Genomic DNA, 25,206 nt, shown 5'->3' on the forward strand with positions numbered 1-25,206 from the left:
AAAGCACATGGGACTCCCACAGAAACAAATCCCAACTCAAAATGAACTTACACTGCACAAACCAAAAACCATGCTAAGAGTTTTGAAATAAGCCATCAGATGGGAGAGCAGCATGACACAAGGAGACCTTACCTCAAAGAGTTAGAAATAATAATCTAAAAGCATCTTTACAATAAGCATGTTGAAAGAATGCCAGAATACTGGTATTGTTGAAAGTTGGGTAAAGTTTATTACCATTAATCTCTTCTTTGGTATGTTTGGGATTTCCACAATAAAAATTCTTAATAATTCTGTAAGATAAAGTATTTAAAAAGTTAAAGATGATCAAAGAGCTAACCATAAGGTAAGAACAGGTATTTTATTTTAAAGATTTATTTTTTGTATATAAGAACTGGGGTGTAAGCCAGAGGGGGGGGCTGGTGAGAGGATTCACCAGAAAGAGTGGGGAGCAGAACAGGTAGATGTACTGAAATACACTGCTGAAGGGAGCAGCAAGTGAGACAGGAAAGCTCTGCTGTGCCATGTGGGTTAGCGCCCTGGCTGGCAGGGGGTTGAACTCATGCTGCAGTGGCTGGAGATAGCTTGATAGCGCTGTCTTTAACCACTGCGCCTCCAGGGAGGCCTGGACAGGCATATTTTTAAAAGCAAAAAAAGTATAGAATGTAAACACACTATGAAGATAATTTTTAAAAAATTACAAAGCAGAATAGACAGAGCTGCAGAGAGAATTAGAAGTTGGAAAATGGAATATGAAAATATTCTAGAATAAATGAAAATGGCATAAAGTGTAAAGGTCATGAAAGAAGCAATATAGAGAAGACTAAAGAAGATTCAAAGACTTTTATCAGAACAGTGGTCAAGAATAAAATAGCAGTCAAGAAAAATAAAGACATAAATTAGGTTGAAGGAACAGGTGAGGTGGGATAAATAAGTCCAAACTGAGAGAACATAGCATTGATAGATGTGCAAAATATAGCATCAAAAAGAGAATTTTAAAAGCTGCAAGAGAGAAAAATATTCAGGAAGGTTAACAGTAAAAACAGTTGCTGGGGGCCTCCCTCGTGGCTCAGGGGTTAAAGTCTCAGTGCTGTCAAGCTATCACCAGCCACTGCAGCATGAGTTTGATCCCTGGCCAGGGAGCTAACCTACAAGGCACAGCAGACCTCTCAAGTCTCGCCCGCTGCTGTCCTCAGCAGTGCATTTCAGTAGATCTGCCTGTTCTGCTCCCCACTCTGTCTCTGGTAAATCCTCTCATTCCCTGCACCTCTGGTCTGCACCTCAGTTTTTGTATGCATAAATAAAGTAAATTTTTAAAAAAAGTTGCTATGAGGCAATGGAATCATCAAAGTGTTAAGGAAAATAATGGTCAATCAAGGACCTAAAGCTATAAACAACTGACCAACAACTAGGGTAATAAACAAAGATACAAAATTTTAAAAACTTTTTCAAAACATACCATAAATGAGTCTATTATATACAAATCTCTGCCAAAAGAATTAGTAAAACTGGAAAAGGAAAACTGAGCCCAAACGGAAATAAGTAAAGGTGAGAAAAGAAACGGATAAACTTGCTGGGAATTCTAAATAAATACAGAATGTTGCGGGGGAGAGCTAACTTGGGGGAGGAGGTGAAAACAAATTATAACTAAAATACTGGCCACAATAAATGGGAAGATGGGAAGAGGTAGAATTTAAAACTCAAAATTTTTTAGGCTCTAATATTGTTTGAAAGTAGTGCAAACAGTCAAGAATGCAAGTTAAAATCTAAAAGTAGCCAATAAGAGAACTGAAACAGGAAGTATAATTTCTAAACTCACAGAGGAGATAGAGTAAAGGAAACTCAATCCTATGAACAAAAAACAGGAAAGGAGAAAACAACGAAGTAAGAAAAAATACGGTTAAACTGAATTTCCAAAATAAGAGGGAGGAAAAAATTCCAAGAATCTCACCAGTCCTTATCAGTAAATTGATCAAATTAATCTTAAAAAGGGGCACAGCAGATATTACAGGACTTTTATTTGTGTTCTCAAGACACAAAGATTAGAACGTGTAAGGGAAAAAAGGCACATTTAATACTATTTAAAAGACAGGTCTGCACTGGACTATTTTAACTCATCTATTCCTAAAACTATTCATGCAAACAAATGTTAGTTAGGATAAAGATAAGCAATAACACCATTAATAAGCTTGACTCAGTAGATAAACATGGAAAATACATTCTTTCCAAGTACACCTGGAGAAATTATAGAAACAGGTTATACTAAAAGATATCTTAACATATTCCAGAAAACTGATGTCAAACCAATGATCTGGTCACAATAATTGAGCTATAAATTAGTATTTTAGAAAAAGTATTTGAAAACCAAGTGACACTTCTGAACAACCTGAGAGTTCATGGAACAATCACAAGTGAAATGACAAAATGTTTATTACAACCACTGCAAGCACTGTGTATCAAAACTTGTGTGCTACAGCACATGTGATCTAGAGCCTCAATTGCATTTATTGTAACAAGAATTTCAGATGAGTTAAAGATACAACTAAAAAGGTTTAAACACAGAACTGACACACAAAGTACAAATAAAACTTGGGAAATGTAAATAAGATCATAGTCTATTCACTTTATAAAACGCTACTGCTAGGAGAAACTGCAGCTGCAGGTGAGTCTACAATTGTGTCAATAAAAATCCCTATTAAAAAGAAAACAACCGTAGCCCAAATCTCAAACACAAACACCACCAAGTGCTAGTAACAGGAGCTATCATTCATTGCTGGTGGGAATGCAAAGCGGTACAGTCACTTTGGAAAATAGTGACAGTTTCCTACAAAAGTATCATTTTAGAAGAGAATCCAATAACCATGCTCTTGAAATTTACCCAAAGGAATTGAAAACTATGCCTACACAAAAACCCATATACAGATGATTACAGTAGCTTTTAATATTTTTTAAAAGATTTATTTTATGCATACAAAAACTGGGGTATAGGCCAGAGGTGCAGGGAGTGAGAGGATTCACCAGAGACAGAGTGGGGAGCAGAACAGGCAGATCTACTGAAACACATTGCTGAGGGGAGCAGCAGGAGAGACAGGAGAGGTGTGCTGTGCCACATGGGTCAGCTCCCTGGCCGGGGATCTAACTTGTGCTGCAGTGGCTGGTGAGAGCTTTATAGCACTGAGACTTTAACCCCTGTGCCATCAGGGAGGCCCCTGTTCACAGCAGCTTTAATCATACTTGCCAAAACTTGTAAGCAAGCAAGATGCTCCTCAGTAGGTGAATGGGTAAATAAACTGTGTTACATCCAGACAATGTAATATTATTCAGTGCTTTTGAAAAAAAAAGAAGAGCTGTCAAGTCATGAAAAGACACGAGGGAAACTTAAATGTTTATACTAAATAAAAAACCATCAATCTGAAAAGGCTATATACACCAAATCCTCGCTTCATGTAGTCAATAGTTGCTTGTTTTGTTCACTGTCAGTTGGGCTTTTGTTGAACAAAAAGATTATTTGAAAACATTATTTGGGGATCTGCTGTACTGTGTTATTCCATCTCTTCCACATTCTAGAAAAGACAATAAAAGCATCATGGTTTTTGGGGCTGGCCAGGTGGAGGGATGAACAGAGCACAGGGGATTTTTACAGCTGTAAAACTATTCTGTAGGATACTTCAATGGTGGCTATATGTCATCACACATTTGTGCAAACCCACAGAATCTCTAACACCAAGTGAAACCTAATGTAAACTACAAACTGTAGGTGATAATTATGTGTTGGCATAGCCTGATCAACTGCAACAAATGTACCGCCCTGAGAAGAATTTTGCACAAATATGAAAGAATAATATTCAGTGACAACATGTAACAGGAAAACCCTGTTCTAAACTAAAGGAGCGAACAGTGCCTGCAAGGAGGTGATGTGTAAGGGGAGACCTGAGGGCTGGGTCAGAAGCAGTCTGGGTGAGGGTTCTAGGCACAAGGGCTAGAAGATGCAAAGGCTTAGATGGTTGGGGGTTAGAGTGACAGGTCAGGTGATGTCAAAAATAAGGCTGGAAAGCAGGCAGGGCTCACACCATGCAGATTTTAGTTCTTATAACTAGTGCAACCGACTTTATACTTGGAGGGCACAAAAAGAGACATTCTCATTTTTTAGAAAGTCACGTTAGCTGTTGTGTAGAACTGTCAAATTGGAAAGGGAGGACACAGAAACCTGTTGATAGCTAGAAAACGATAGCATAGGTAGGTAGCTGGGAGTAGGTACAAGTGATAGAGTAGGACACAAATGGCAGGATTCTAGATACTTAAGACAGAAAATAGGTAAGACTTGGTGAAAGACAGTCATCTCCACAATTTCTGATTTGTGTGACTAAAGCTATAGAAATGTCATTTACAGAGAAGGGCAATGAAGGAGGAAACAGTTCTGGGGGAGAAGGCTGGAAATCAAGAGTTCAGCTTTTATATCGTTAAACTTAAGATTTGAGTAAAACAGGTAAACGGAATGTCGAGAAGGCAGGTGGGAATACATCCCCTGAGCTCAGTATAGAAACATGGACTCCGCCAGTGGCTTGTGGAGACTATTTACAGGCAAAAGAGTGAAAGCCACAGCCCAGATGGAGCATACAGAGAAGAGGTTAGGCCCGAGTCCTGGGAAGCTGGGAGTTGTAGAGACCAGAGAGAAGATAATGAGATGAAGGGAAATAAGCCGCTGGGAGGCCTAGAGAGCGTGAAAGAAGAGAATGTTTCATGGATAAGGGTCTCCTGTATTTGAAACTGCTGAGAAATCAAATGAGGTGAGGGCAGGCTGGGCTTAGTTCGCAAGAGGGTGGTCACTGGTGCCTTACCAAGAGGAAATTCAGGCGCATGGAAGAGGCTGTGCAAACTACAGTGTTGAGTGAGCAAGTGAGTAGAAGTAAGGGGTGCAGGCTATTCCTCTAAGCATTGTAGTGGGGAGTGAGGGACAGAATTACAGAATAAGCTGGGAGGAGATAAGTAGTTCTGGGAGCTTTTTGTTTGTTTGAAAGAATTATTTATTTGTGCTACAAGAGCTGGGGTATAGGCCAGAGGTATGGGGGGTTGGTAAAAGGTTTCACCAGACAGTGGGGAACAGAACAGCCAGATCTACTGAAATATATGATGAGGGGAGCAGCGGGCGAGGCAGGAGGTCTGCTGCGCCATGTGGGTAGCTCCCTGACCGGGGTCGAACTTATGCTACAGTGGCTGTGGATAGCTTCATAGTACTGAGACTTGACCCCTTGCACCACCAGGGAGGCCCCAGTTCTGGGAGTTTTTAAAAGTGACATCTCATTTCTTTGTAGCAACTGAGGCAGATTTCTGAAGAGATTTTAAAAATAGGGACACTGCAGAACGAGTGCAAATGTGGAAAGGCTTCAGAAGAGAGTGAGGAGGGTTTGTTGACAGAGCAAATCCCTAAAAATTAGGAGGGACTGGAATCTGGGCCACGTGAGGAAGGATTAGTCTTTAGTCAGAAGGCTAAGGACCAAAGTAAAGTTGCTGATCATGTATTTATAAGACTTTAAGATAAATAAAACTTCCTTATACCTAAAGGAAAAAAAATACGCATGTATCCCTATTTTAATATGGAAAGAAGCAGCTTCAAAAGTGAAGTGTTAGCTTAAACTCACATAATCTTGAAATGTGTCCAAGAATTTCCAAATACTAGAGTTTGGTCACAGTTCTAGAAATCTTAAAAGGGAGTTGTGAGCGTCTAGGATTTATGGAGTATGTCACCTACAAAGATAGCAAAAAAGATCCAAAAAAAAGAGAAAGATATACATAGTAAAATTCACAAATTGTAGCTTCAAAAACATTCAGGTGCCGCTGACATCAAACCTAGTCTTTTGTATGATGTATAAATTTGACAAAAATCCTTCACATTCATATTCTTCCACCTTTGTAACATATTTAAAATCGCTCCCTGGGGATGGCAGGAGAGGATCATTCTCTAGGCTTCATGTGGGTCAGAGAAGCAGCTGAGGACATCTGTTCCCAGTACGACAGCACGGAGGACCTCGGCTCTAACCCCACATCTTTTGGCTCTAAAACCACTGCTGACTTAATAACGAAATCTGGTACTAAATAATAAGTTTACAGAGTATTTAAGCCTTACTCTTTTGGGGTTAATGTCTGGAAGGGCAAGCAGTCTCACAAATCACCACAAATAGCTTACGCATCATGGAACGCTGGGCTAGAAGAAGCTCTGGTTGCGCCAAAGAAAGCTCAAGTTCTCAGCCTAATCCTTGCCCAAGTGACAGTCTGTTCACCCAGATGATTACCAAATGAAGACACGAACTCAACAAGGAGATTGAAAATAGAAGTAAAGAAAGCTCAAAGTATCCAAACTCCTTATTTACCAAGAATGCAAGTCAAGTAAATGGGAGAGCAACATGTGATGACAGCACAGAGTATGTTTCTTCTAGATAACACGCTCTCAAGCAAGGAGTCTCCATCTTGGCACTACTGACATTTTGAACCAGGTAATTATTTTCTGTGGGGGATAGGATATTTACAACTGGGCCTCTACCCACTAAACAATAGCAAGCTGCCTCCCGGCCATGACAACCAAAACTGCCCTCTGACATTGTCAAACAACCCTGAGGGGTGAGGCATTGAGACCTCCAGTTGAGAACCACGGATCTAGAGGGATTCCACTGTGATTACAGAAGCCGGGGGCGTGCAAGACACTCCAACAAAGTGGAGGGGAAAGTTGTGACTGTATTCTTTTTCAGGCAATGGTTCACACAATCTTTACATAAAGCCTCGAATGTTCCAAAGACATGCATTGCGTACTGAGAAATTGAGATCTAGTCCAAGAGAGCACATCTGACTGTTAAAGAAACTCTTGATAACAAATTCTGGAGACCAGAATTTGTGCCTCTTCCCCACACCCGATAACTGAAGCGACTGCCCAAGTATGCGCGCATCAGACACACTCTGGCGTCCATGTTCCCATCTTTCTACTTCATGGTGGCGAGTCTGTGCTTTTCAGGAAACCTGGTTCCACGCATGCGCTCAAGATAGACAGAGCCTGTTCTGCCCATAGCCTCCTCTTCCCGGGAGGACAGAAGACCGCCACCAATAGGCCAGCAACACGCCCTCGCTGAATGCGTGCTGATGGGCTCCACCAATCTCTCTTGAGAGAAGGGACACTCACCTTTGCCTGTGATCTTGTTTTATAATTATTTACTCTGCTCATCGAAATTTGAGGGCTAGAGAATGTCTAGCTCGACAGCACTACCCACCTTCCAATCACGCTGGTGTGAGAGAATACCTACTCATTCTCTAACAATCCAGGCCTACCCCAATTATTTCCTAAGTGTTTCTTCAAAGAGAATCTATGAAATTATTTTGGCTTTGCATGTTCTAAGATAGGGATTTCAGAAACAAGAGATAATCTAGGGACACTTTAAGCTTCACGAATTTTGTTTTTCAGTTGGCAAGGTTCCTACTACCCCTGCCTCCTAATCTTGCAAGATACTTTTGAGTATTCCTGTTGGCTTACCAAGCAAGGCTAGCTATGTGGTGGATGGAGTGAACTTTTTCACCTTGGAAGAAAGGTAAAAAAAAAAAAAAAACACTCTTTTCTTACTGATACTGTTGTTGTTTTTTTAATTTATTTTGTAAAGTTTTATTTTTATTTATTTATGCATAAAAGAACTGGGGTGTAGGCCAGAGGTGGAGAAGTGTGTGAGAGAATCACCAGAAACAGAGGGGGGAGCAGAACAGGAGAACCTACTGAAATACACTGCTGAGGGGAGCGGCGGGCGAGACAGGAGAGGTCTGCTGCGCCATGTGGGTAGCTCCCTGGCCAGAGATCCAACTCATGCTGCAGTGGCCGGCAATAGCTTGACAGTGCTAAGACTTCACCCCTGCACCAGCAGGGAGTCCCTGATACTGTTTTTAAAATATCTACACCATAGCGCAGACTGGGCAGTTGGGCTTGAGCTGACCCAAGAGAGAACGAAACCTGCAACCCAGGACCCACCCGCTTCGGGGTTCCCACATTGATCTGTGCTACAGTGAGCTCCCCGAGCAGTGTGCCTTGGCCCAGGAGCACCGGCCTGGCCCAAAGAGGCCTCTATGGCAAAGAACAAAATGGACACAGTCGCATGTTAACAATGGGATCATTTTGTGTTGACCTTAAGAGATAAAGATCTCCAGTTGTTGCCAGGGCAAGGGATACTTTTGTTTCTGTTCTCTAGAGTTTAGCTGCATAAGAAACAGACTTTAAACAACAAAAAAGCTAGTATCATGGATTGCAGTAGTTTCCACAGGTTCTCCCCAAGGATATTATTTTTTCAGCTCCCTCCCTCACAGCACAACTAAAATAAAGGTTATTAAAATTGTCCAGAACATCATTTTCTTCTTTTTAAAAGCAGAATTAGACAAAGGAGGAGGGCACAGTCCAAATTGACTTTGAAAAGTTAAATTCAAAAGGAAAAGGAGGTGCACATGTCAGGTTACACTGTTACCCAATAACCCCCTAACCCAGCTCTTCACCTCCAAATCCAGGTGGAAGGTAAATTTAGGATGTAAGATGAGGCTCTAGCTACAGGGACATTCATAAAACATGTTGGCAGGTGCTCTGCCAAGCAATCTATAATTAGTGAGGGTGCCTCGGAAGCTTAAAATGAACTCAGAGGGTTTCAGAAACCAAGAGCCAGCCCACTGGGCACTGAGCCGGCTAGCCACAGGGCTGCCGCCGCACAGAAGAGGCGCTGGGTGCCAGCCAGGACGCACACGTGTGTGCAGGCACATGCCAGTCCTGAAGAGTCTCTTTTTTCAAAGCTCTAATGGCTTGACCTCAACACCTGCTGCACTTCCTGAAGACGACAGGCTCTGGAGCTCCACTTGTTCCTCGCACGCGGCTGCACTTTCTAGGAACGACCGCACACACGCAGAGGCTGGCCAACTGCCAAGGCGGGGGCAGCCCGGCCGCCTGCCTCGGGCCTGAACTTTCCCAGTGCTGTCAGGGCGGGATCCTACTCTGAGCTGAGTCAGCGGCCAGCGTGGAACTCTGCCAACCACACCGCGGTGCGGGGGCTGCCGGCTGTTCACAGATGTTTTGCAAAACCAGAGCCATCAGCAGGGAGGCGGGACTGGGCTGGCGGCCAGGCTGCTGCTGTCGTGGAAGTTGGGATCCTCTGATCCTAGTCCTAGCTCTGCCATTACCACCCTGGAGATCTGAGAGAAACCTATGTGTATCTTAGCGTCTTCCTGCTTCAGAACACATCTGGGTGGACACAGCAAGGGCTGAATGGAAGTGTTTGCATAAAAGAGCACCTGGAGCACTGCTGCTGACCTCGTGCTAGCTCAGTTAATCCTCACACATCGCTGGGAGGTACACTTTATGAGTCTTATTTCACAGATAAGCTGACACTGGCTCAGAGGAATTAAGAGTCCCATGAGAAAATCACAAGGGTAGTGAATGGAAGAGATGGGATTTGAATCCTACTTTGCCAGCTCTGGAATCGACTGCAAACACAGGCTCTTGGAAAACTCAGATCAATTGCATGAGGCTCCTTGACACAAAGAAGCTGACTTTTCAGGTTCCAAAGGCCCTTTCTTAGAAGACTTCTCAGTTGCCCTGTGTTCAAGCCACAGCTCTTCACAATTGATTTCTAAACAGCACCGCTGAACCACATGAACAGTGTGTGCTTATAGGGAGTACCCAGATGCAACAGCTCTATCATAAATTCCACACCTAAGCATCAAGTCACTTAACTTGGAACAACTTATTATTCTCATTCTTTTGTGAGGAAAAGCTACTTTGCGGGTTGGAAAGAGAAATTAGAAGTCAAAGGCTCAGCTGAGAACAGATTCCCTAGGCTTCAACCCCCAAGATAATTCATGAGAATGCTGGGATTTGTCATTTTTTAAAGTTACCTGACGACTCTGATACTTGGCCATGTTTGGGAGTCACTTAAACTTGCCTTCACTAAAAGCAATTTTGAGATCTACCCTTCCCTGTTTCAAAAGGGTGAAATGAAAGGGTGAAATGAAACCACTATCTTTGATGTGATGGAAAATATATACAATGCAAGCACTACTTGCCATCTTTGTTTAGCTGCAAGACAGCAAAACCGTTCTTAAAGAACATGATTCTGGGTTAGACTGGAACAAAGAAACCGTCTAAGGCAAGATTGTTGTTTCGTGTTACTACTAGGAAAACTGTAATTAGAGCTACACATCTCCTGTGTTGCTCTCCCGACACTGGGGTAGCTCAGCCTTCCTTAAAATGAGAGATTATACTGACATTCTTTTACATCACATGTGGACCAATCTACATTAGGAGTAACTTACATATTTCATTGCTTTAATAAGAAAACAGTTGTGAAGAAGAAAGTCTATTTATTTCTAGACCACAGGTCACCAAAACAGGGGCCTGGTCATCCAGCACCCCACTCCGACTAGCCTTCGGGAACACCCACTGACTCCCGATGCGGAAACACTGACCTGTTTGAGTCGCTCATCCAGATTCCAACTGGGCTGCCCACCCGAGGACATGGAAGGTGGGGCCTTGGAAGCTTCTTTGGTATGGTCTTCTTTAGCTTGCTGTCCATGAGGTGGGAGACCTGGTGCTGGGAGCAGACCAGATATGGGGGCTGCTCTGGGGTCTTGGCGAACCACTTTCTGCATATGAAAATATTTTGAAGCAGCCTGGCCCTCCTTCTCAGACACCTCTTCAACATCATCATCCCCCTCCTCATCTTCCAAACCGCCTTCCTCTTCTTCAGGCTCTGAGTTCGCATTGCTCCGCTCAAAAACTCGGGCCACCGCCGTGGCAGGTGGAACTCGGGCTAGGGGACCCAGGGCAGGGCTGCCCGAAGGCCTGCCAGGTGTAGCAGAGAGGAGAGTCTGCTGTGTGACCAGCTTCTGGGCATACAAGAACTGGGCCTCTCTCATCTGCTGTCCCTGCTTCTCTCTGGCATCCATCTGCACAGGAGCCAGGTGCGGCGGCTGCTGCGTTGGTGGTGGCTGCTGCTGCTGCTGCTGCTGCTGTTGCTTCTGCGGCTGCAGTGGCTCCATCACTGCCTCAAGCTTCACCCACCAATTGGCATGGCTCTGAACCTGGGCACAGCCCAGCAGGCACACTGGGTCTAAACCTTAAGAAGTTAATAGAAATCACAAAGAAGAAAAAAAAAAAGGGGGGGGGGAGGAAACTGTGTAAAACAGGTATAAAAAGGTACTCCCTGGGCCTCCCTGGTGGCGCAAGGGTTAAGACGCAACCTATGAAGCAATCTACAACCACTGCAGATCCCTGGCTAGGGAGCTACCCACATGGCGCAGGAGACCTCTCCTGTCTCGCCCGCTGCTCCCCTCAGCAGTGCATTTCAGTCTGCCTGCCTGTTCTGTTCCCCACTCTGTCTCTGGTGAATCCTCTCACCCCCCTGTGCCTCTGGCCTATACCCTAGCTCTTGCATGTATGAATAAATAAATCTTTAAAAAAAAAAAAGTACTCCCTTTCTTTAATAAAGGGCAGGAGTTCTGTACACCAAACCTATGCTCTTACACCTGAGTTTTAAGATGAGTAAGTGCTGGGAGTTAGGGGTGGGATAAGGAGTATGGAGAAGAACAGGATTTAAGGGGGAAATTTGAGATTAATCTCAGTAGTGGTGGACTGTGCAGGTGAAGTAATTCCAGACACTATCTAGTCTGTAATCATCTATATTCTGATCTCTCCACCTCAACATTAGCAAATATTAATGTATTTATTACTGAAAAGGCAACTGGGTTTTCACTGTACAAACACTGCGAATATGAAAACCACAAGAATAAAAGGAAAGAAGGGCCTGCCTCCAGAAGAACAACCGCTACTTATGCTCCCAGGGCCATCACAGAGAGAGAACACGCCATCCTACTTAGACACACAGCTCTCAGGCAGCCAGAGGCACTTCTCTTAGAAAAGCAGAACCTAGCAAGTTGCTCTTGGGCTTAAACTTTTTGAATTTCCCAGGTCAAATTGCCAGCCTTCTCTGGAGTGGGCTGAGCCATGCTAACTGGACATTACAGGCTCAAGAAGAATCCAATTTCAACAACATGAAAGAAAGAAACACACAAGGAAGCAAGAGCTTCAAATTGCAATCGTCATTCAAAAACAACGGGGAATTCCTCAGATCTTAAAATGAATTAATTTAAAACCAATATCAACATTGTCCGAATGAGTTAATGGCTCTTTTTTTTTTTTTTTTTTATAAACAGCCCAGTAAATCTCTTCACACACCCTCTCTTTCTGATTCACTACTACAATGATATTCTATGACAAATAAAGAAAAGGCTTTCAGGCCAAAAGTATTCTGGGGGCAGGTTTATCAGCATTCTTACCAATCAGTCTCCAAACACACACCCCTTTCACACCCTCTCCCCTCCTAACCCCCTTCCCTTCCTCCTCTGCAGGCTCCCTACCCCCAACAAACCTGACGGGAGTTGTTTCCTTAGCAAGATCCCATAACTCAATGAATTACTGTGCTAGGGCAAATTTTAGGGAAACAGGACTTGCAACATGGCGTAAACGCTGTCATCACGTGGCGCAGGGTAGGACTTGACGTTTATATTGTTCTACTGTGTTAGGATTGGAAAGATAAAACACACACACACACACACACAACCAACCCCTATATATCTTTAGCATGTTGGAAAATTAATGGAGAAGCAATCACATTCCCAGCAATAACATCTACTTGAATTTATGACTTTTAAAATGGATTCGAGGGAAAAGGGACACTTCTTTAAAGGTGGCAAAAAAGCAGACATAAAAATTTCTCACTTTCTGTGTATCTTCGAAACACTGCTTATGCCTTTTGTATTTTGTGAAAGATTCAAATTCCAATTTGCCGCTTACTGCCTTCCTTCCTTTCTTGTATTTCAGAAAGTATGAGTTACGCCAGCAATACTTTCTGCGTGAGCCCTTCTTATTCTGTTAAGAAAGCATGAAAAGGGCTTTACATCTACCTGAGACTGAGTTGGTGGAAAGCGTCCGTTTAAAATAAAACCAACTTGGGCCAAAGAAAATGAAACAAAAGAATAAAGCAAATAAATCGGAGGTCGTTTTAATTTTCCTTACAACCCTAACAGTCAATCAATCACAAGTGGAATCACTTTTCAAGCAGGCCCTGCCCGTCAAGGAGCTGCTCCTCGTCCCGTGGCACCATCTTCTCGGTGCGTCGTCCCCAGCAGGGGGGAGGTGTCTCGGCCTCTTCAGGGAGACCAAGATGACTCAGTTCTACAACCCAACACGCACACCCTCCCCCAAAGAGCCCATCTCTCCCCAGTCCCTCAGCGGCCAGTCGGGCCAAACAACCACCCACCTGCCTACTTAGAAAACTCAGCCTCAGAAGTCTTAAACCCCTTCACCCCTCACACAGTCCCCCCCCCCCTTATCCCTAAAGTTCGGGGACCACCAACCCCGGCGCAACGAACTCCTTGCAGCTTTGAACCCCCTCTGGGCCACCCCTCCCTCAACCTTCGCGGCCGGACGCCTCCGGTCCGGGTCCCCACGGCTCCCACCCCAGGTACCCCAGCACCCCCTCCCCGCCAGCCCAGGGGTCACTTCTACCTCCACCAGCCCGCCCAGCCCCTCGCCGGCTCTTCCCGGACCGCCGGAGCCCCACTAGCCTGGCCCCTCGGCTCCCCGGGGCCCCTAGCTCTCCCCATCCCTTTATCTCCAATCGCCCCGAGGGGCGCAGCGCGCCTCGGGGCTCCTCCCAGCGTCTCCCTTCCCAGCGCGGCCCCAGCGCCCGCGGCGCCCCCTCGCAGCTCCACACCTGCCTCCCCGCACGCCCGCCGCCCTCCACCTGCCGCGCCCCGCTCCCGCCGCGCCCAGACGCGGGCCCCGCGGCGTACCTGTGCGGGCGCTCCGTCCGCGGCGGCGCAGGAGGCGGCCGTCAGGCCCCGGCGCGGCGGCGGCGACGCGACTCGTCCGCAGCCGGGGGCCACAGCCGGGGCGGGGCCCACACCGGAAGCGGCGCCGCGGGGCCGGGCCGCCCGCCCGGGGCGGGGCCGGGGCGGGGCCACGGCGGGCGGGGCTTGTGACCGGAAGTGGTCGAAAAGGGAACGAGAGGCGGAGCTAGGCGGAAGTGCCGGTGGAGACGGCCCTCCGCCTCCCGGGCGTGGGCGGAAGCTGAGCGAGGCGGGGCAGGCCTCAGCCAATGAGAAAGCGCGGGCCTGGAGGACTTCCGGCGCGGGCTTTTACGCGGCGAGTTCAAAGGAGCCCGGCTCCGCGCGGTCTCGTCGCGCCGGCTGGAGGCTGGCGCTGCCGTGCGGTGGTCTGTAGGTTGGCGGGGAAGCGCCTCAAGGACGGGGTCTCTGCTGATTGGGGGCCTCCCCAGCCTGCTGCCTTCTTCCGCTGAGAGTCGCGCTTGCAAAGCAGCTTTCCCTGGCGTCTCCGCGGCTGTCCTCCGCGGACGCTGCACTCCTGGGAGCCCCTCACTCGGCTTAGTGTCGTCCCTTCCCAGCTCCCAGAGTGGGGCGCCGCGTGCCTGATGCTGTCATCTCTAGTAGAAACCCTTGCCCCCTCGAAGCTTCGACTTTGTCATTTATTTAACTGCCTCTGGGGAGATCATCCCCGTATTTGTGCATCCAGCCAGCTGTCTCACATTCTCCCCTTAGACCGGCTTTCATCTGGGTAATTTCAGAGTCAACGTGGACAAGTCGTCTCACATCCGAACCTCAGATCTGGCGAGCTTTATTTTACATCAGCCTCCTAATCCGTCAGAACCTGCGCATTGTCGCCAGAAGCGCTCTGGCGCCCAGATTCAGTACTGATCACTCAAGAACTTTGCTGTAACTGTTCTTTCACTTTATCAGACCCTCCAATCTCTTGAAAGCCTCAACTCCATCCTCTCTTCACTCTTCTCCTTAACCATCTTGGATCCAACAAATTCTTCATTACAGTCTTTCCTTACTTTGAAATCTGTCCCAACACTCTCTTTTTCCCCCCAACTAAGTCCTCCATCCTGGACGGATCAACATTCTTCTCCATGCCTGTACCCTGTCATAGAAAATTGTCCTGCTGAACAAATTGGCATCACTAATAATTTCAAACTTAAGTGGACTCTGCACAGTGCCTGGAAGTTTCATTAATTCGCTCTTCATTATCTCTGCTGTTCTCTAACCCTATACTTCCTGTGCCTCTTCCCCGATGGTCTTATTGTAAGTCATGGAAAATGGAAAATGCCCTAAAATCTAGAAATCTACACGTGTTTCTGTCTTGTCCTTCCCGCCTATAATGTATTCAATCAAAAATACTTATTGAACTCCCACTAGGTGCTCATTGAATAATGAACAAAAATTTCCTTGTCCTGAAGTATCTTTGTAGGGTGGGGAGGTAGAAAAAAATGTTTGTGCCCTCACGAGTGTGTACACTTATACACATAGTATGAGGAAATAAGTGCTATGAAGACCAAGTCAGGATAAGGGTTAGACAGTGATGCAGGTAGCTGTTATTTTAGATGTTAGTTAGAAAAGGACTCATTGATAAGGGGCACTTAAGTAGAAACTGGATTGACTTGATGGAAGTGAGCCATTTAAATATGTAAGGGGGCACTTAAGTAGAAACTGGATTGACTTGATGGAAGTGAGCCATTTAAATATGTAAGGTAAGAATGTTCCAGACACAGGATACAGTAAATTCAAATGCTCTGAGGCAGGAGCATTCTTGACATGTTATAGAAATAACCAGGAGACCACTATGGCTGATACAGAATGAGTGAGGGAGAATGTGACAGGAGATGAGATCAGAGAAGTAGCCAGCGGCCCAGTCATGCAGGACCTTCCTTGTTGGTCACAAATTTGGATTGTGACCACTGAAACCACTGGAGATTTTTGTTTGTTTGTTTGTTTGTTTTTTAAAAAATTATTTATTTATTTATACAAGCGCTGGGTACAGTCAGAAGCACGGGAGGGTGAGAGAATTCACCAGAGCCAGAGCGGGGAACAGAACAGGCAGACTGACGAAACACACTGCTGAGGGGAGCAGCGGGCATGGCAGGAGAGGTCTGCGCCTCCATGTGGGACTCTCGCCCGCGGCCAGGGATGGAACTGGCGCTGCAGAGGCTGCGGGCAGCTTCGAAACCCAGCATTCAACCACTGTGCCACCAGGGGAGGCCCTGGAGATTTTTTTAAAAAATATTTTTATTTATTTATACAAGAAGTGGGGTACAGGCCAGATGTGTGGGAGGCTGAGAGGATTCACCAGAGACAGAGTGGGGAACAGAACAGGCAGACTGATGAAACACATTGCTGAGGGGAGCAGCAGGCGAGATAGTAGAGGTCTGCTGCGCCATGTGGGTTGCTCCCTGACAGGCCAGGGATCAAACTCATGCTGCAGAGGCTGCGGATTGCTTCATAGTGTGTTGCTTAACCCCTTGCGTCACCAGGGAGGCCCATCCCACTAACTTTGGACAGCAGGGGAGGTGTGGTTAGATCCCAGGTATATTTTGAAGTAATACTACAAGGATTTACTAATGGGCTGGTTAAGAAGAGAGACAAGGATGAGACCAAGGTATTAGTCCCAAGTAACAGAATCGTGATATTTACTGATCTGAGGAACACTAACAGACGCTGAGCACATCAGGATAAAAGGGAATGAATTATTTCTTTCACATTATGTTTATTGAGCTAAAGTAGGTTTACATCATTATATCTTATTTGGGGATTATTGGTTTAAACCTCTACTAATGTATATATTTTCATACCCTGCCTATCACTAGTGCCCTAGTAATTCTCCACCATGTTCCATTAAGCCTCTATCTTCTCACCGCCCTCCAACTCTGGTTGCTTCAGTTTTGCTTTTTTTTTAAGAATGACTTTTTTTAGGGGCCTCCCTGGTGGTGCAAGGGGTTAAGATGCAACCTATGAAGATGTCCGCAGCCTCTGCAGCAAGAGTTCGATTCCCCAGCCGGCCAGGGAGCTACCCACATGGCGCAGCAGACCTTTCCTGACACGCCTGCTGCTCCCCTCAGCAGTGTATTTCATTCAATCTGCCTGTTCTGTTCCCCACTCTGTCTCTGGTGGATCCTCTCTCTCACCACCCGCACCTCTGGCCTGTACCCCCGGTCTTGTATGCATAAATAAATCTTTATTTAAAAAAAATTACTTTTTTTAATGGAGGTGTTGACTGTATGTCTTATGGGAAATTTGCTTAAGTTGCCTTATATGTTTTATTATTATTTAATTACAGTCTCCACTTGTCTTCTGTGAAATAGCCTCATTTTACCTCTGTGATTGTAGTTATTAGTGATATCATATGATGAGTCAGAAAATTCCAAATATGGACAGGAAGTAAAAATTTTAGTGAGTCATTAAAAGATCTGTATCTTTTGTCTTGACTTGCAAGCTTGTAACTCCAGAAGCTGTTCACGTACATAATTTTGTCTGGCATTAGGATAATCTGAGTGGATAATGCTCATGGCTCAGTTATGGCTTTGAAGAGTTCGGCTTCCAACTTCAAGTTCGATTCCCTCAAATCTAACCACAGTCAATAAGGAAAGTGGTCCACGTTATCTTCTGTGTCATCTTGTGTGCATGTACATGCACCATGTTTTTCTCATCCAATTTTCTGTCCTTGGGCACTTAGGTTGTTTCCTAAACTTTGTTATTATAAAAATGCTGCATTGAACATAGGAGTGTTTGTGTGTGTATTTGAATTAGTGTCTTTGTATTCTTGCAGCAGATTTGTTGGGTCATATGGTAGATCCACTTTTAAGATTTTGAGAAACCTCCATATTGTTTTCCATAAGGGCTGAACCAGCCTACAGTCCCACCAACAGTGTGTGAGAGTTCCTTTTTTTTGATGTCCTCAACATTTGTTGTTTCTGGTTTATTTGATGTGGGGCATCCACATGGGTGTGAGATAGTATCTCGTTGTGGTTTTGATTTGCATTTCCCGGATGATGAGTGATGATGAACATTTTTTCATCTGTTTATTGGCCACCTATATTTATCTCTTTTGCCCTTTTTCTGATTAGGTTGTTTTCTTTTTGTTGAGCTGCATGAGTTCTTTATATTTAGATATCAACCCTTTATCAGATGTGTTATGTGCAAATATCTTCTCCCATTCAGTAGGGTGGGGAATGAAATATTGATATATCCACTTGGTTTTATAAGAACATAACAATAAAGGCATTTTGCTGAGTGAAAGAAACTGGCCTCAAAATGACACTCTTAAAAAGGTTAAAACTATAGTGGAGGGTATCCCTGGTGGCACTGGAGGTTGAGGCAGTGCTGTGGGGCTGTCCACGGCCTTTGCGGTGCAAGTTCCATCCTGGGCCAGCTGGGGAGCAACCTGGCGCAGCAGACCTCTCCTGTCTTGTCCGCTGCTCCCCTCAGCAGTGTGTTTCGGTACATCTGCCTATTCTGCTCCCTGCTCTCTCTGGTGAATCTTCTCACCCCCCGCCACTCTGGCCTATACCCCATTTCTTAAAAAAAAAAGTAAAAACTATAGTGGAGAATGAGTCAGTGGTTTCTAGGAATGGAGGAATGACTAAAGGGTTAGCAAAAAGGAGAGTTTTGGGGGTGATGAAATTATCTTGTATCCTGATTGTGGTTGTAGTTACGGGAAGCTATACATGTGTAAACATTCAGAATTGTACATCAAAAATACTGTCAGTGTTCCTGTATGATTGTCTATCCATTTATCTCTATGTGCACGAGTATATCTGGTATATACATTTTAAGCCGTATTTGCTGTGCGTGTTTTACATTTGCTTTTTGAATTCTCAGGCCTCTTGCCAACCATCTTTTGCTTGGAAAAGAAAAAAGAAAGCCTTTCCTTTGACCCCCATAGTCTATGATTAGACTCTCTCGTCCCCTTTCCGGCAATGCTTCTATAGTTAACGTCCTCATTGTAGCCCAAGTGATCTTATCAATTTCCTTCTTAAAATGTTCTGCTTCCATTTTTTCTCTTGGGATCAAGACCTAAATTCCTTCATGGGTCTACAGAACCTGAGGCAGAGGTAGCCTCTGCCTGCTTCTTTGGTTTCATTTCTGTATCTCAGGTATAACAGAGGACTCAAGAAGGCAGCCCAACCAGATGACCTCAGTGGTTGAAACAGAAAATTATCCCATCCCCCATCAGTCATAGAAATGTGGTTAAACCCTGACTGATAGATAGATAGATAGATAGATAGATAGATAGATAGATAGATAATCTATACCTATCTATACATTCTGGTTACAAGGAATATCATTTAATCTTTCTACCTGGGCTTTCAAGATGTGGTAGATTGAATAGAATAGCCACAGTATTTTTCAGCTGCTGTCATCAAGAGGTGGGGTCTATTTCTCCATTCTCTGAGTCTCTGTGACAAAGCCATGTGACTTGCTTTATTCTATGGAACATTGACCAAAGTTACACAAGGTGAGTCTTTGAATGTGCTTACAGCTATGGCTTGCGCTCTCTTTCTGCTAAGAACTCTCCCACAGCCTTGTGAATAACTCTGGCTTACCTGATGGAGGGTGAGAGCTATGTGGCCATCATACCATCTTACATGTAACCTACCACCAGACATAAGTTTGGCCCTTTAGACCAACTAGCTTGCCAACCACCAGATGTGTGAGCCAGGCAAACTGACCATCTAGGATCAGTGTGCTTACTCAGACCAGAAGAGTCCTCCCAGCCACCCCACAGACCATTGATTATTCTGAAGTTAAACCAGTAAGTTTTGAGATGATATGTTTTGTGATAAAAGATAACTGATACCCAAGACCTCAATTTGTATCTGTCATACTGGATTTGGTTGGGTGTACTTCTTGGAGCTGCTGAGGACCTTAGAGAAGAGAGTCTTCTTGCATCTTTTTCACATAGGTGGCTTTTGTTTCCCAGGCTTCTGCTATCAGATTTCTCATAGTTGTGCTTGCTTGTTGCAGGGATAATCTTAGCATGACTTTCCTATTTCAACTTGTTCAATAAAGGTGGGTTCATTTGTTGATTTTCATTGCTTTTGTTACTCTTTTTTTTTTAAGATTATTTTTATATAAGAACCAGGGTACAGGCCAGATGCGCGGGGGGTGAGAGGATTCACCAGAGACAGAGCGGGGAACAGAACAGGCAGACTGAAGAAACACACTGCTGAGGGGAGCAGTGGGCGAGACAGGAGAGGTCTGCTTCGCCATGTGGGATTCTTGACAGCTGGCTGGGATAGAACCCGCGCTGCAGAGGCTGCGGACAGCTTCATTGTGTGGCGCTCAACCCCCTGCACCACCAGGGAGGCCCTTTTGTTACTCTTATTTTATTTATTTATTTATTTATTTATTTATTTATTTATTTATTTATTTATTTTTTAAGATATTCTTTTTTTTTATAGGGGCATGTTTATTTATTTATTTGTTTGTTTGTTTGTTTGTTTGTTTTTATACATGCACTGGGTACAGTCAGAAGCACGGGAGGGTGAGAGAATTCACCAGAGCCAGAGCGGGGAGCAGAGCAGGCAGAAGGACCAGAGTACACTGCTGAGGGGAGCAGCGGGCGGCAGGAGAGGTCTGGCGCCATGTGGGACCCTCCTCCGGTGGCCGGGGAGCAGCCGGGAATCGAACCAGTGCCGCAGAGGCTGCAGGCAGCCGCGCAACCCAGCGCTCAACCACTGCGCCACCGGGGAGGCCCTGTTACTCTTATTTTAAATAAAGCTTCAATTGTATAAAAATTTGTATGTTTTGCTATAAATCTCAAATGTACAGATTATAAAAGATACATAAAAAGCAACAGGTAAATGGACATATTACAGACTAGTAATTAGTCATAACTAGTGAGTGGAAATTTAGTTTTTGTTTATTATATCCAATCTTAAGTATTGGTGTAATTGTGGCCATTTAATAATAAGATTTAGTGTTTTGACATTGAATGGCTATCAGTTTTGGACCTGGGGAACATGTAAACCATTTTCCCATTGAAATCAATGGTGATTACATTTGTAACTTGTATTGGCCCCAGAATAGGCTTTTCAGCATTGCACCCTGATTGGTAATACTGAAGAGTCTTGCTGTTACTGAACCTTTTACTATGATGAAAAATTAAAATCTACCTGGAAAATTAAGATTTCTTCTTGTTCTGAGATCAAGACGTAGCCTCAAGAGCTGTAAAGCCTCTGCTGAGTAGAAGGTATTAACAGGTGTACAGAAAGAACATAACAGTCCAAGGGAACCTGAAAGGTGTTTAGAGTCCGCACCCTGCTGAGAAACCTCCCTGTTGGGGAGGTGAGGTGTTGTCTGCAAGGCAATGAGCTTCCAGTGTGGATTCCCTGGAGGGAGGAGCAGGAGCCCATCAGGCTGCCTGCTGGGTCCTTTTACTGAACTCTTCATATTTTAAAATCAGACGATTGGTCTTTGGTGTCTGGTATCTTGAGTTATGTGATGTGTCACCTCCACTAGTCAGTCTACCCTGGGGAACTGCCAACACCTAGTTACTGAGGCCCAAAGCTAAATGTTGAGGACTTCTTCAAAGCAACAGAGTCTCTTGGTGGTGCACAGGCCAGCATTTCCTGCAGGTGGTTGCTTTTGCCACATTCCCTTTCAACCCTCTCTCAGTGGCCCTTCCAGTCCCGAGACGCGGTGATTGGCAGCCATTCTGATGAGCCGCCGTGGCTGTGTTCTTTCCCTCACCTGGAAACAGCAGAGGTCCGATCTCTAAGAAAAGTAAAAGGGCCAATCCAAAAGTGATTCATCTTTGTAAACATTGGATTGTTTCTCTCTCTTTGATACTTAACTGAAAACTGTCTGCAAATTTTCTTGCAGATTTCTATGGTGATCGCTCCAAGCTTAGCAGCCCCACGGAGCAAAAGGAACAGGAGGCAGCTCAAGCCATTTGTGCTAAAATAAGACATCTGGTCATAAGGCTGTGCCACTGGTGAGGGCTTTTTGGGAACCATCTGGCCCCCCATCCAACAGAACTGTCATAAGCCAGGCATTGTTAGGTACTGGTGATACTAAGAGGGTGCCTAAGCTGAAGTCTGCCTGGCAGTGACCTTGGGTGTCTGGGAGAATCATGGAACCAACCAATTCCTGTAAAAAAGTCCCAAGATACCTATTCAGGGCTCAATAGCCATCAAAAATCTTTATTTTCAAGCAGCAACACTGAATATTGCGTTATCGAGGACAGTGATATGGATTGTTTATTGTCAAGTTGACCAGGACCCTTACTCTGAATTTTTAAAAAATTGTCAGTTTCAGTAAAAGAAAAGTATGGTGATGTTATATCAGGCAAGTGTTTTGGAAACAGGAGCTCGGAGGATACAAGGTGATATCCTGGGGAAACTTTATTTTTTTTTTTTCGTTTTTTTTTAAAATAAATTTTAGGGCCTCCCCGGTGGCGCAGCGGTTGAGCGCTGGGTTGCGAAGCTGCCCGCGGCCTCTGCGGTGCCGGTTCGATCCCTGGCTGCTCCCCGGCCACCGGAGGAGGGTCCCACATGGCACGCAGACCTCTCCTGCCGCCCGCTGCTCCCCTCAGCAGTGTACTTCGGTCCTTCTGCCTGCTCTGCTCCCTGCTCTGGCTCTGGTGAATTCTCTCACCCTCCCGCGCTTCTGACTGTACCCAGTGCATGTATAAACAAAAAACAAACAAATAAATAATAAATAAATAAAAACATGCCTCTATAAAAAAAAAATTAAAAAAAAAAATAAAATAAATTTTATTTTTATATTCCCCATACAATTGCAACCCCCCCCCATTCTGACCCCAATCCCTCCCCTCCCGCCCCCGCCCCCCAAAAAGTGTCTCTGGTTCATAGTTGTTTGTTGATTTTGATTTTCACTTTCTTATAGTTATTCATTTTCCTGGTCCCTTATTTAAGTTTTCTAGATCCCTGCTATGAGTGAGACCATCCGGTATTTTTCTTTTTCTTTCTGGCTTATTTCGCTGAGCATGATCCCTTCCAGCGCCATCGATGTTGCTGCAAATTGCATGTGTTTATCTTTTTTGAATGCTGCGTAATATTCCATGATATATATGTACCACATCTTCTTGATCCAGTCATCTATTTTTGGGCATTTGGGCTGTTTCCAAAGCTTAGCTATTGTAAACAGTGCTGCTATAAACATAGGTGTGCAGGTGCTCTTTGGAATTGATGTTTCTGTGTCCTTTGGGTAAATACCTAGGAGTGGAATTGCTGGATCATATGGAAGCTCTATGTTTAGTAGGTCCAGAAATCTCCACACAGCTCTCCACAGTGGTTGGACCAGTTTGCACTCCCATCAATAGTGCAGAAGAGTTCCTTTTTCTCTACACCCTCGCCAACATTTGTTGTTGCTAGTTTTTTTAATATGTGCCATTCTCACTGGTGTGAGATGGTATCTCATTGTAGTTTTGATTTGCATTTCCCTGATGACAAGTGATGTTGAACATTTTTTCATATGCCTGTTGGCCATTTGCATTTCCTCTTCAGAGAAGTTTCTTTTTAGCTCTTCTGCCCATTTTTTGACTGGATTATTGTCTTTGTTGTTGCTGAGTCACATCAGCTCTTTGCAGTTTTATGTGATCAGTCCTTTGTCATTAGAGTTGTGTGCAAAAATGTTCTCTCCTGGGGAAACTTTCATAGAAGTTTCCCAAGTATACAGGATGGAGAAGTTGGGCTGGGGGTGGGGGGATACACTTAGATTTGTTAGGTTTGAGGTGTTTAAGTCTCTGTCTCATGTGTCTGTTGCCATACAGCCATGTGCCTGTTATGCCCTCAGAGCTATTTGGTCCCCAAAGATTAGCGAACGGAAGTTAAGTATAGAATATTGGGAGTTTCTGATATTTTATTAAGGTGAAATATATTCATTGTCAGAAAGGCTGAAAAGGTGTATATTCCAGACCTTCCTTTTCTACTTAAAGGAAAGAGCATATGTTGAATGTTTTGATTGCAAGTCAGTCGTAACAGTTGTTGACCTTGCTACAACCTCAGGGACTAACAGATAACCTTATTTGAGCCTATAATCCAGAAACTTCATCTTTAAAAACTGAGCTAGGGGCCTCCCTGGTGGCGCAGGCAGTTGAGCGCAGCGCTGTGAGGCTGTCCGCAGCCTCTGCGGCCCGGGTTTGATCCCGGCCACATGGCGCGGCAGACCTTTCCTGTCTTGCCCGCTGCAGTATGTTTCGGTCGGTCTGCCTGTTCTGCTCCCCGCTCTGTCTCTGGTGAATCTTCTCACCCTCCTGCACATCTGGCCTGTGCCCTGGTTCTTGTTTACATGAATAAATAAATATTTAAAAAAAATAAAAACAAAAATTGAGCTAGGTTTTCAGTATTCTCCAACCAAAGTGAAAGTCTGATTTTATGCTATAACTGCTCTGAGATTACACTAGAAGAGAATAGAATGGTATTGTACCAGGGCAATCCCCAGGGAAAGGGGAGGTTCTGGGTTCCGTACCGCACCCTCAGGAGGAGTGGACCTGGGCAGGGAGGAGAAGCTAGCAGAGACAGGGAGCAGGAAGGAAAGAGTTCGGGAAAGAGACCCGGAGGAGGCGCATGGAACAGAAAGACAGGTGAAGAAGCTGCGCTAGCTTCTCAGCCTTGGACTTTTACCAGGGACTTGGGGGAAGGAATTACTTGAAAGAGACAGAAATGTGGGTGAGAGACTCATGGGGAGGCTGATAGGGGCAACCTTTATCTTGACTTGCGTATTGATTTTGCTCTTTTCCTTCCAGACTTCCCTGGACCACTCTGCCCCTTTCTTATGGGTGCCCACCAGAAGTTTAGACTTGTGACAGGCTTACGAACCTCAGCAGTCCTGCTTTGGCCCAACCCTGTTTGGCTGGGCTTTTACCCTCCAGGGATGGGCAGTTTTGGGTATTTAATTGGAAAGTATGGGGGTCCCGGAGCCCTCCCCCTGCCCTAACAGTTATAAACTAACTGATCTAATTAATATGCTCCTGACCAATTCCCTTCCCAGTCTTTCCCCTCCAGCACCAAAAAAAAAAAAAAAAAAAAAAAAAAAGACAAAATACTTAGCTTAACACTGTGGTCATCAAGCAACCAACATTTCCTAATATGGACAGTTCACCCTCCAGCTGCACTTCTGGAATTCAAGTGCTAGGAGAATGGCATTTACATTTGTGTACGTTTTGTATAACTGCTTTGCTCCTCACTCCTCAAAGCTGTGAAATCTCTGTGGTGTTTGCTTTAACATGAATTATGGCATCTGCAGTGACCTGCAGTATAGAATTAGCCCTGACAAAATGCAATCTAATAGTTTGATATAAAGTTCAAATGAACTGTCATGAAATTT

At 44.8% G+C, this 25,206-nt stretch overlaps 1 protein-coding gene across 2 annotated transcripts in view; it reads right to left on the reverse strand.

The window, feature by feature from the left end:
- ARID3B (AT-rich interaction domain 3B) overlaps nucleotides 1–11,116 on the reverse strand; it is a gene marked incomplete at both ends in the record, with an annotated part of 43,998 nt that extends 32,882 nt beyond the window's left edge. The window contains one exon of one of the 2 annotated variants that reach the window (XM_084240865.1): nucleotides 10,468–11,116. In XM_084240865.1, coding sequence (XP_084096991.1) covers nucleotides 10,468–11,040 — 573 coding nt within the window. The remainder of the gene's footprint in view (nucleotides 1–10,467) is intronic. The other variant, XM_084240864.1, reaches the window with a different exon arrangement.
- Between the last annotated feature and the right edge of the window lie 14,090 nt (nucleotides 11,117–25,206).

The sequence above is a fragment of the Talpa europaea genome (assembly GCF_964194135.1).
Source record: "Talpa europaea genome assembly, chromosome: 8".
NCBI lineage: Eukaryota > Metazoa > Chordata > Mammalia > Eulipotyphla > Talpidae > Talpa > Talpa europaea.